We start from the raw sequence: 12,125 nt of genomic DNA, 5'->3' as shown, positions 1-12,125 counted from the left end.
AAACACAAAGACTTCAGACATTAAAGCTTCATTTAACAAACCAAATAGCTTTCAACTGTATTTGATATAATGGCTTATTGTTTGAAAGAATTATTTTCTAGTACCAAATTAGCAATTTAGCATGATTACTCAAGGATAAGGTGTTGGAGTGATGGCTGCTGGAAATGGGGCCTGTCTAGATTTGATCAGAAATTACTTTTTTCAAATAATGATGGTGCTGATTTTTTACATCAAAATGTCCCGACAATACTTCGTGATCAGTTGAATGCCACTTTGGTGAATTAAAGTACCAATTTCCTTCCGAAACAGCAAAATTTGTACATTATTCCAAACGTTTGGCTGCCAGTGTATACATGAGGACTGACAAAGGAGAATGTAACTGTTTTGGGGGGTTATATGAAAGAAAGCCACACTTCAGGTGGTCTGGTATGCTTACACACCATGAGTTGCATGCTAGCAAATTCAAACAGCCCTGCCCCAGGAGTGCAATATGTTTGAGATTATCAAGCTTCTGGTGGATGCCAACCCCAAGACATTATTTAGATGAGAGTAAATATAATACATTATAAATACTGTTCTTTTAGATATACAGTATGGAGTTCTCTACCTGTGTAAAAAGGTCGATTGAGTTTAGATATTTGAATAAAAGCATCGGAGTGCAGTCAAACTTAAAGTAAGCTTGACAGATATTTTGAGTTATTGTATGAACCATTTTTTTGTTGTTGAATTAGAAGTACAGTGGCCTTAAAAATTCTGCTATTTGATCACTTCAAATGTTTGATTTGCATAGCAAATTAAAATAAAAAATTATTTTCAATAAAAATGACTAAACAAGCTGGTCCCACAGTAATGTTAGTGGATGTATGAAGTTAGTTCAGGCGGCAGAGCGGGTTGGCGTTTCAATTCCCGGCCCACACGACTCCACATGCCGAAGTGTCCTTGGGCAAGACGCTGAACCCCAAGATGTACTCCCAATGGCAGACTAGCGCCTTGCATGGCAGCTCTACTGTGTGTGTGTGTGTGTGTGAATGAGTCACAGTGTAAAGCGCTTTGAATACCGTTAAGGTTAAAAGGGCGCTATATAAGTGCAGACCATTTACCATTTCAGTTCCCCAAGTTCACACAGGTGTTCCATGTGTAGTTCATCACATTAATGATTCATATCTATCTTCTGCTTTATAAATTAAATGTTAAAACGTGTTTTTTGTGAAATGTAGTGCTTAAGTTATTCGCAATCGACAGCATTTGTGACAATGTTGATTAACACACACACGACACACACAAAAAAGAAAATGTTGGCCCTTATTCACTTCCATAGTAAGTAGCTCACTGTAACCCATTTTACTTTTTTCAAAGAAAAGGAGAGACGATCCTTAATTAATTTTTGTGGTAATCAACATCATGCTACAAAGGCTCTCAATTGAGCTTAACTTATATTGAACCCATAATATTCCTTTAAGTGTGGCTTAAGTGTCCAAAAACTTTATGGGGCCACTGTATATTCCTATTCTAAAACACAAGTGTTGTTTGTTTGACAGATTTTAATTACCCCACATAAAGGCAATTTGGTCACTGTACTTTTGGGAGTCCCATACATTATAGAAGGTTTTTTTTTTAGGCATTTGACACTTGGGGCTTAATATTATAAGTCTACTTTAAAGGAATTTTCCTTGTAATCTGCACTCCCTCTTACATAACCACAGGGAGAACTCATAGGAGGATTGTCGGCCCCTAGTCAGTAGTTGTAATGACTATTTCACAAACTGATTTTACAGCATAATGAAAAGGGGAATTTCTTTGTGCATGCGCAAAAAGTAAGGAATACGCTTCTCTACTGAAGATTGTACGTTGATCCCTGTTAGCCTTTAAAATCTGCTGACAGATCAGCCAGAGTATTGCATTTATTCTTCACTGTTAGGATACTGATCAACCTGAAAATTAGGTAATGAACAGACTGGTCAGAGCTGTGTCCAGGGATCTAGTAGTTGCATGTGTCCTTTTGCATACATGGTGTGGTGAATGGCCTCTTGTTTATTTAGTGCTTTAAAGAGCTTTTCAGTTGTCAAAGTCAATCAGACTTGTTAGTTTTGCCCACTGTTCTCGACCAGAAACCCTTAGGCAAAGAGTTAAAAAGAGCCCCCAGGCTTTCCATGTGAATTCCTTTCATAGACGTTTTCTTTTTTCTTTTTCTTCTTCTTCTTTTTCTCTGAACAGTTGGAGTTTTAAATGCAAGTCGTGAAATGATGTGGGCAGTAAGACACCGCTGTTGCACTGACAGTCTGCTTCTGATCGCACTGAACTACACAAGCTCCGCCTGTGTGAATGAGACAGGACAGAGAGTCATCTCACATGATAGTGCTTAGAGGCAGCTCTCTTTGGTGGTCTTTGTAGTGGTGGGCTGTCTATAAACTTACTCTATTGCACTGTGAATTTGAAAAAGAATCACATGCAGGCTGGAGAGAAGCCCAAGTTTCTGTAAAACTCTGGACATTACGCTTCAACCTGGTAAATATTTTGCATCACACGCACACACATCAATCTATGTTTTATATTAACACATTTTATTGCATGATACATTTCCATTAAAATGAACTGAGTAATCCTTAATAAAATGTCATATTGTATAATAAATTAATCTAAATACAATTGATGTCAATACAACAATAAAAGTTCTAAATACAATAATTTTTTCATTTTATACATCATTTACAATCATATTTAATCAAACTACACAATACTCAATCTAAAACTTTATAGATATTAGTTTGATTTTTTTTTTTACTGCATGATTTCCTGTAAAGCTGCTTTGTGTTGTGAAAAGCTCTATACAAATAAAAATGACGACTTAATCAAAAGTATTTCAATAAACTTTAATACTGCACATTATTGTCTATTTTACAGTCTAATAATGTAGATTTTTTTTTTTTTTACGATTACTCAATTCCTTTTGATGGAAGTTTGTCATAGGCTACAATTTAAATGCGCAAGTGTTAAAAATTTACATATTTTGTTTTTTTTAAATCCAGATTTTTGTTTGAGTAAGACTACTTTTTCCAAAATATTTTATATTTTAACAATTAAAATAGGAAATATAAGAGAACTTTTGTTACTAACTTTAACATTATGATTACATTATTTGATTAATGTGATTTTTGAATCTTGATTAATGTATCAGTGAATCTCATTAAAACATAAAAAAATGACATTTTGCATAAAAAGACAAAGATCACCCACAAATGTAAATGATCTCATATTGATCCTCATACTATCCCAGATGTGTATGACTTTCTTTCTTCTGCAGAATTTGGAGATTTTAAGAAGAATATTTCAGATCTGTAGGTCCATACAATGCAAGTGAATGGTGGCCAGAACTTTGCAAGTCCAAAAAGCAAATACAGGCAGCATAAACATAATCCATAAATCCCAGTGGTTAAATCCATGTTTTCAGAAGCAATATAATAGGTTTGGGTGAGAAACAGATTAATATTTAAGTCCTTTTGTACTATAAACTTTAGATTTTTTGGGTGATTCACATTCTTCATCCACATTGCCATCTACTGGTTGGGGCTGGTCATAGGTGGAGATTGATATAAAAGCAAATGTAAATATTAATCTGTTTCTCACCCACACCTATCATATCACTTCTGAAGACATGGGATGGAGTCATGTGGATTACTTGTATGCTGCCTTTATGTGCTTTTTGGAGCTTCAAAGATATGGGCATAATTCACTTGCATTGGACCGACAGAGCTGAGATATTTTTCTAAAAGTCTTCAGTTGTGTTCTGCAGAAGAATGAAAGTCATTCACATCTGGAATGGCATGAGGGTGAGTAAATGATGAGAGAATTAAAGGACTTCATCAAGTCCTTTTTTATTTTGCATTGTGACATTAGTGTCATGACATTTAAGTACACTTTCCCCTAATGATCAGTACTGTAATGCATCTGTATGTTTTACTTTTAGGCATATTTGTAATTAATTTTTTTCACATGACTGTAAAGAAAAGTGAAAATAATGTTTAAATGCAAAAGGTCTGTCCCATTTTCATTTTTTAATGCACTTGACCAACTGATCTCTCAAGCATTATAGCATGTCAGTGGCTTATTAATAGGTTGTAATACAGTGTTACCAAAATATTTTTTTTATATATTTATACACACACAAACACACTGGCAGCCAAAAGTTTGGAATAATTTACAGATTTTGCTCTTGTGGAAAGAAATTTATATTTTTATTCACCAAAGTGGCATTCAACTGATCACAATGTATAATCAAGACATTAATAACGTGAAAAATTACTATTACAATTAGATTTATATTTTTCTTAAACTACTTCAAAGTTTTCACATAAAATAATCCTCCACGTGCAGCATTGACAGCTTTGCAGATCCTTGACATTCTTGCTGTCAGTTTGTCCAGATATTCAGGAGATATTTCACCCCACACTTCCTGTTGCACTTGCCATAGATGTGGCACTTCTCACGCACCTTACAGTCTAGCTGATACCACAAAAGATCAATGGGGTTAAGATCCATAACACTCTTTTCCAGTTATCTGTTGTCCAATGTCTGTGTTTCTTTGCCCACTCTAAACTTTTCTTTTTGTTTTCTGTTATAAAAGTGTCTTTTTCATTGCAATTCTTCCCATAAGACCTGCACCCCTGAGTCTTCTCTTTACTGTTGTACATGAAACTGGTGTTAAGAAGGTAGAATTCAATGAAGCTGTCAGCTGAGGACATGTGAGGTGTCTATTTCTCAAACTAGAGACTCTGATGTACTTATCCTCTTATTTAGTTGTAAATCTGACCTTCCACATCCCTTCCTGTCCTTGTTAGAGCCAGTTGTCCTTTGAAGACTGTAGTATACACCTTTGTATGAAATCTTCAGGGTTTTTTTTGGCAATTTCAAGCATTTTATAGCCTTCATTCCTTTTTTTTTTTTTTTTTTTTGCCATTTTTGAACTAATATTGACCTTAAGACATGTGAGTCTATTGCATACAGTGGCAACTCAAAAACAAACACAAAGACAGTGTTAAGCTTCATTTAACAAACCAAATAGCTTTCAACTGTGTTTGATATAATGGCTTATTGTTTGAAAGAATGATTTTCTAGTACCAAATTAGCAATTTAGCATGATTACTCAAGGATAAGATGTTGGAGTGATGGCTGCTGGAAATAGGGCCTGTCTAGATTTGATCAAAAATAACTTTCTTTAAATAGTGATGGTGCTGATTTTTTTACATCAGTAATATCCCGACAATACTTTGTGATCAGTTGAATGCCACTTTGGTGAATTTAAGTAACAATTTCTTTCCAAAACAGCAAAATCTGTACATTATTCCAAACTTTTATATTTAGATAGAGAGAGAGAGAGAGAGAGAGATGTTTGAGCTAGGGTAAATTCATTATCTCTCAATCTAATCCAGAAGTTCAAGCTATACCACTTATTTTCCCTACTTTACCTTCACGTTGTGCTCTAGTTGTTTTCCCAGGTCTTTCGGTAGTGTAGTTATTCAAGTTCAGTTTGAAACATGTCCATAAAGAAAATTCTATTGAGTCTGTGAAATTTTTACTGTCTGAATGCATTGAGACAGAGGTCATGGCAACAGAGCTACATCTTCGAAACTTAGTATTCAGGTCAACCCTGTGCTTTTTGTTCACTGTTTCTCTTGCAACAAACCCTAAAGGCATTACACAAGATTTTACACAATGGAAACAGCCACTTCTTTACATAGATCACTATGAAGTGGGGAATATATATATATATAAATATATATATATATATATATATATATATATATATATATATATATGAATTACATAAGCTATTTTGAAATTAGATATTGTAATATTTAACCGGGTAGATTCCTATGATATGTGTTCAATGCATCTGACTCTGGTTCACTTGAAAGCGTTAAAAGACTTCAAGACTCACAGTAGTGTATGTGTTTTGTACAGATGCAATGGCGAGGATATCTGCCTTCCTGGGTGGCTCTACTCGCACATGCATACTGGTCTTGACCTTTGCCTTCCTGGTGTGTGAGATTGTGGTTGGCCAAATCTGCAGATCCATCCTCATCGTAGTGGACAGCTTCCACACACTCTACATGTTCATACATATGGCTCTATCTGGATTAAAGCATCAGCCAAAAGCTTCTGTCACTAACCCCAACTTCTCCTCTCCCTCCTTCCCAGAGTCACACAAATCTGATCCTCACTCTCCCTTCTCAGCTGCTACCTCCACAACCCCTGGCCCATCCAATTCAAACATCTCCCTACCAGCCGACCCAGCTTCAGACCCAACTGGAGCACCTAGTCCTCTACCTGATGGGGAATGCTACAGCAGGATGCGTCTCAAGCCTTTTGGCATTCTGATCTCATCTCTGCTGTTGGCCTCACAATGTGTCTCCATTAGTCTGGAGATTCTCAACCACCTTGTGCAGCCAGAACCCATTCAACACCAATTCTTGTCCATTGTTGTTGGGGCAGCTAGTCTGTTATTCAATATAACAGTATTGGCCTGGAGAAGCAGAACTAGAGGGATGAATAAAGCCATTGAGGAGTTCAATAAGTGTCCAGAACTGACAAAAACTGTCCCTCATTCTGCATCAGAAGATAAAGGTGTGTATGATACATTTCAATGGAATTTACATATTAATGCAAAGTAATCTAGATAACAAGAGGAAGGCTAGAAGCAATTTTTTTACATTGTCTTTTACTAGATCTTTCTTACATCATCTGGAGCCCTATCTGTTTTAAATAAAAATATCATAACCGTATGATTTTTATACATTTTAGTGCAACATGATCACACGGGAAGTCGGCATGTTTTTTCCCCAGAGTTTCGGTATCTTAGGAAGGGCCACATTATGCAAACTCACTGACAAGCAGCCTCTCCTATCAGACATTTATGTATCATCTACAGTGTGTATACTTTCCCTTGTATCATGACCGGAAGCACATTAAGTCAGCGTAATCATGTTTGTATTATTAGTGACGAGCTTGATTTGGAGGTTGAATTTTTCCCTGCAAGGTTAAATTTTTACTCCACTGATGGTTAGGTTTAGGTTTGGGTTGGGGGCGCAATTTATTAAACATGCATTCTTCTTCAATGTATGACATACTGTTCTGCTGAAAACAGCTCGCTTCACAACTTTCTTTTGGATCCCCTTTATGGACATTACACCTGGAAAATGGAACTCAAATATGCCCATATGCCCGCCAATAGTTACAGAATTGGCCACTGGGGGCAGTGTTTTGAATTTTGTTGAGCACAGACCGATTTTAGCTAAAGTCAACCTATTGTTTCCAATTTTACTGTCGGATCAGTCTGTTTGGTTCCGTTAATGGTTCTTGAATGTGCATTTTTTCACCGATAAAATACTCTGACAGTGTTTCCTGCCAACAGCGATGCCACCCCGAACTCTACTGTTCAGAGTAGCACTACTGAATAGCGCTAAACACATAACATACGTAACATACAGAACTACAAGTTTAGACAGATTCTCAAATGAGTTACTTTTATGAGACGGATCTTTTGAACATATAGTGTGAAGCACTTAGCGTAACCATTTGCACCTTATATGAGGGGGTTCTTTTTACTAAATCAAAAACACAAGTTAGTGAATTCTCACTGACCTGGGCTACGTTTGGCACCAATGTTGTCTATAATCAACTTATGCTTGCTTTTGGGAAAGCAGCCCTGGAAGTTATGATATCTAACTCGAAATTAACCAAGAAAAAATATGAAATATATTAGCACATTTGTTTGTGTGTTTTAGAATTTTTAATTAATAGTTACAGAAAAATTTATTATTTTAAGATTTACGCATTTCAGTTTCATCACAAATCATTATTAATCTTTAATTAAATTAAATACAAAAAAATCACATTTGATGTGATTTTATGAAACTTTGAAGTCATTTAAAAGTCTGTGTAATCATGCCTTTTGCTAGAATTGTATTACATTTGTTTTTTATTTTTTTATTATTTAAAGTTCTTTATTTTCTTACATAGTCCTAGTTATTAGTATTTATTTTAAATGTTAAAGGTTAAATATTTGTTTATATTAAAGGAATATTCAGGGTTAATACAAGTTAAGCTCAATCAAGTTTTCAGTGAGGCACTTACAATGAATAATGAGGCCAATCTGTAAACATGAAAAAAAAAATCACTGTTTTAAAGTTTTTTATTGAAGGAATAGTAAAGATTTTAGTGTGATAAAACTGTTTAATAACCATTAATATACATATTTAATAATTATATACATCAATAATAACCATAGCCAACCAATTACATCCAATTTTACTATTTTGTTGCTATGGTGACACAATGACATTGAACCATATCATGACCATATAAACAACTTTACAGTTCAACAAATAATATACAAGTTTTAACAGAATAATTATGTAAGTGCTTTATTAAAATGTATTAATATATATACAGTACTTGTCGCAAATGGATTTAAGCATGCATTTAGTGATACAGTGAATTTAAATCAATACTCATAAATTTAAACATACAAAAATTGATTCTTCTCTTTCATGCCTTTTATCATGATTACAACAAGGGTCTGCAACATACTGGCTTTACTACAGCATGTGAGCAGGCCAATCTTTATCATGACCATTCTGTTGTAGAGAGAGCTCTCGAGGACGATGCGTTGGTGTTCTGCAACCCTAAAGCATCTAGTGTTCTTGATCCAGATCAAGGATATCAGGACTGCCCTTCATCATGCTCTGAGTTGCCAAACCCCCACACTATAAAACCAGTTATTGAGTCCAGTCCAGCTCAAAACTCCACACCTTACATCTGTGAAAGTTCTCAGGAAGTTTTTCAGCCTACAATCCAACATCCAGAGGAACCTATACACTCTACCTGCATGGATCCCACTGATGGTGAGTGCAATCTTTTTTAACTGCTTGTCAAACTCTTTAATCCCAGTATTATTTCCCCATTACCCAAGATTGAATAGTATATAAAATTGTTAGATTCACATTGGACAATTGTTTTGAAATTTGACATGCAATACTACAACAAAACCTTTGTTTTGTTTTCAAAAAAGTGCCTCTACGTGAGAGATCCAGCTTTGAGAGACTGAAGACTGGCTGTTTCAGACTCCTCATCAGTGGGACCCAGGAGCTTCTGGGTTCAGTCCTCATTTTGGTTAATGGTCTTGTTTTCCTGCTCTTTGAACCACAATGCCATTGTCCTCACTCACACTGTCATCCCCTGGTCTATTTGGATGCAATTTTATCCATAGTTGTTGTGTTAGTTCTGTTGGCTACTGTCTTGCCCAAGCTGTATCGCTATGGATTGCTTGTTCTCCAGGCAACCCCACTGCATCTTTGTGTCAGTCAGGTGAGACTTTCTCTTGCACATATTCCAGGTGTGTTGTCGGTCCATGAGCTGCACGTGTGGCAGCTCTCAGATGCGTGTATTGTGGCGTCCGTGCATGTCCACTGCCCAGGAGGGCTGAAAGCAGCAGAGTGCTCAGATCTAATGCTGAAGATCACAGGGGTGCTGAGCACTTTTGGCATAAACCACTGCACCGTGCAGCCTGAGTTACTCACTTCAGACAGGAGTGATTCTGTGGTCAGTGAACAGGTACCTGTGAAACCTGTTTGCAGCTTGCGCTGTGGGCAGGAGTGTGCTGAGAAGCTCTGCTGCTCTCCAAGGGTGGAGAAATCCTGCTCTCTCCAAAAGGATGGTTCCACCTCTCCCAAGAAGGGAAGCTCTGACTGTCGCCTGGAGGAGAGTTCCTGCTGTCTCCATGGGGAAAGCTTATCTCCTGCATCCTCTAGTGTTGGCATGATTAGAGACATTGTTATTGAGAACACATACCTGTAATCGAATCAATTGGTCAAGATGGGTAATAAGCAGTGGCCAGTTTGCTGGAAGATGCAGTAACTAGACCATCTGGTTCCAAAGAGGATCTTTCTCCATTGTCGGCCATACAAAATAAGCTACATTTTCTAACCAAATTCATTTTTTGCAAACAACATGTATATCGCTAATATATAATTAAAGAATAATGGATTGTTTACCAGTCTACATTTTTTGTTTTGTGAAGGAATGTTTATTTTTTTTTGCATCGGAGAAGTGAAGGCTGCATCTCTGTTATTGTTCTTTAAGTATATGGTGGATTTATATTACTATGGTGGTCTAACACCGATCAAGAGCTAAAGCTTAAAACAAATATAGAAACTAAAAGTTAAGCAGCAAAAATCAGGGGAGATTCTTACAACTGTTATCTCAGTCATCATGGAGTTAAAAACACTGACCACACAAAATGTAATTAACCCCAGATGCCTTATGGTTTGAGAGATTAATAGCAAACTGGATTTTCTGGACACTTAGATGAATCCATTTTATCACTATATATATTTATAATACATTTAGCAATGAAATTAAAGAATGAATTAATGTACTAAAGCAAAAATTGGCAGTAAATTCCCTTTGGTGGGAAAATCCAAACAATTTGCCCAAATAGCAACGACTTGTTTTGATGTGCTTCAGGAATATGCAGTGGTGGTGGTGGCGTAGTGGGATAAAGCACATAACTGGTAATCAGAAGGTTGCTGGTTCGATCCCCACGTCCACCAACATTGTGTCCTTGAGCAAGGCACTTAACTCCTGGTTGCTCTGGGGGGATTGTCCCTGTAATAAGTGCACTGTAAGTCGCTTTGGATAAAAGCGTCTGCCAAATGCATAAATGTAAATGTAAATATGCGTGCATCTGTTCTTCCAGGCCAGTCCATCATGCAGTTGTACGTGATGAGGTATGTATTTCCCCCAGTCTCTAAAACACCAGACAGACATTAAGCATTGTTCCTCACTCATATGAAGAAAATTACCCCTCATAATCCTCACTCAGAGTTAAGAGGTCATGCAAATAAAATAATAATTTTGTGGAATTCTTCATATGTAAAGCTGTTTAAACTTATTTGTTTATTTGTATCACTTGTTCTTTCATACAGAATAAATGCACACACACACACTATTAATAATGCCTTTTGTAGTAAGTCACTAATAAACATTTTCTTGCAGCCTATGCACATCTGTTTATGAATGTTCAAGATTCCCTTTAAAAAATAATAATAATAATATATATATATATAAATATATATATATATATATATATATCATAATAGAAATATCCAAAATCATATAATTTATAAATAAGTATTTCATAACTGTGACAGCCAACTGAGTGCTAAATGCCATTATGATTGTAATTGTTATGCTTTACATTTTCTTTTGCCATTTTGTAATAATTAATTAAAACAATGGCTTAGTAGCCTACATGTTGATTACATAATTAGGCATAAGTCATACTGTATATAATCGGTAAATGAATAATGCTTGTAAATAGCATTATAGGCTACAGTGTCTTAAAAACAAGGATTAATTTTGATGTTATATATTTTTAAATGATGAACTTTAATTTAATATTATATTTAACAAATAGTTTGAGATTAGTGATCTCCCAGATGTCCGATCCCCTCATCTTGACCATAGATGCCAAATCTCATCTCATCTTAATACCTTTTTTGAATGGCTGTGCTCCTCTTAAGCTTTGCATTTCATCTGAATATCAACGTTTGCAAGATTTATTCCATCCAAACAGTTTTGAAGTGAATTGATCTAATCGTGTTATTGTAAAAGTAGGGATCTGTGACATTCTATTATGTTTGATATGAAAGTTTTTATGTCTATTTTTTTAATGGGGGATCTGTGGACACAGTAAAATATTTAGATTTTTGGAGTAAAAAACATTGTTCTTATTTTGAAGTAACGAGGTAACGTTAGACCCTTGGGGTAAGATGATGCTCTCAGAACTGGGGCAGAAGAATGTTTATGGTGTCATTATTTAATTGAATAAACATTATCACTTATGGGGTTATTGTTAAACACGTCCATGCATTAGATGTACATTTCAAACGTCTTCTCTGTCCCTAATAACCTAAAAGGCTAATTGAATGGAATTCAATCTGAATTCATAGTATCGCTATGGCATTCCTTCAATAAAAAAAATATGGGCATCATTATAATTACAGTAGCCTAACATCATTAATAAACAATTACATAAAATATTGAATTTAAAATGTAACTTTAAACAT

At 35.6% G+C, this 12,125-nt stretch overlaps 1 protein-coding gene across 1 annotated transcript; it reads left to right on the top strand.

Moving 5' to 3' along the window:
• Positions 1-2,022: 2,022 nt before the first annotated feature.
• Positions 2,023-10,035, top strand: LOC127622903 (zinc transporter 10-like). The gene is made up of 4 exons (XM_052097059.1): positions 2,023-2,505; positions 5,959-6,621; positions 8,643-8,900; positions 9,068-10,035. The coding sequence occupies exons 2-4, from the start codon at positions 5,964-5,966 to the stop codon at positions 9,850-9,852; spliced, it is 1,701 nt and encodes a 566-aa protein (XP_051953019.1). The 5' UTR covers positions 2,023-2,505; positions 5,959-5,963; the 3' UTR covers positions 9,853-10,035.
• Positions 10,036-12,125: the final 2,090 nt, after the last annotated feature.

Source organism: Xyrauchen texanus, chromosome 29 (assembly GCF_025860055.1).
Source record: "Xyrauchen texanus isolate HMW12.3.18 chromosome 29, RBS_HiC_50CHRs, whole genome shotgun sequence".
In the NCBI taxonomy this organism is placed as follows: Eukaryota; Metazoa; Chordata; class Actinopteri; order Cypriniformes; family Catostomidae; genus Xyrauchen; species Xyrauchen texanus.
The sequence above is the reverse complement of the archived record's forward strand: the minus strand, read 5'-3'. Positions and strand labels throughout refer to the sequence as shown.

Bases quoted from the DNA above. Each gene is read 5' to 3' on its own strand.
- LOC127622903 (XM_052097059.1), top strand. From the start codon at position 5,964: ATGGCGAGGATATCTGCCTTCCTGGGTGGCTCTACTCGCACATGCATA. The intron at 6,622-8,642 runs GTGTGTATGATA...ATTCTGTTGTAG, and splicing joins TTCTGCATCAGAAGATAAAG to AGAGAGCTCTCGAGGACGAT. The intron at 8,901-9,067 runs GTGAGTGCAATC...TTTTCAAAAAAG, and splicing joins CTGCATGGATCCCACTGATG to TGCCTCTACGTGAGAGATCC.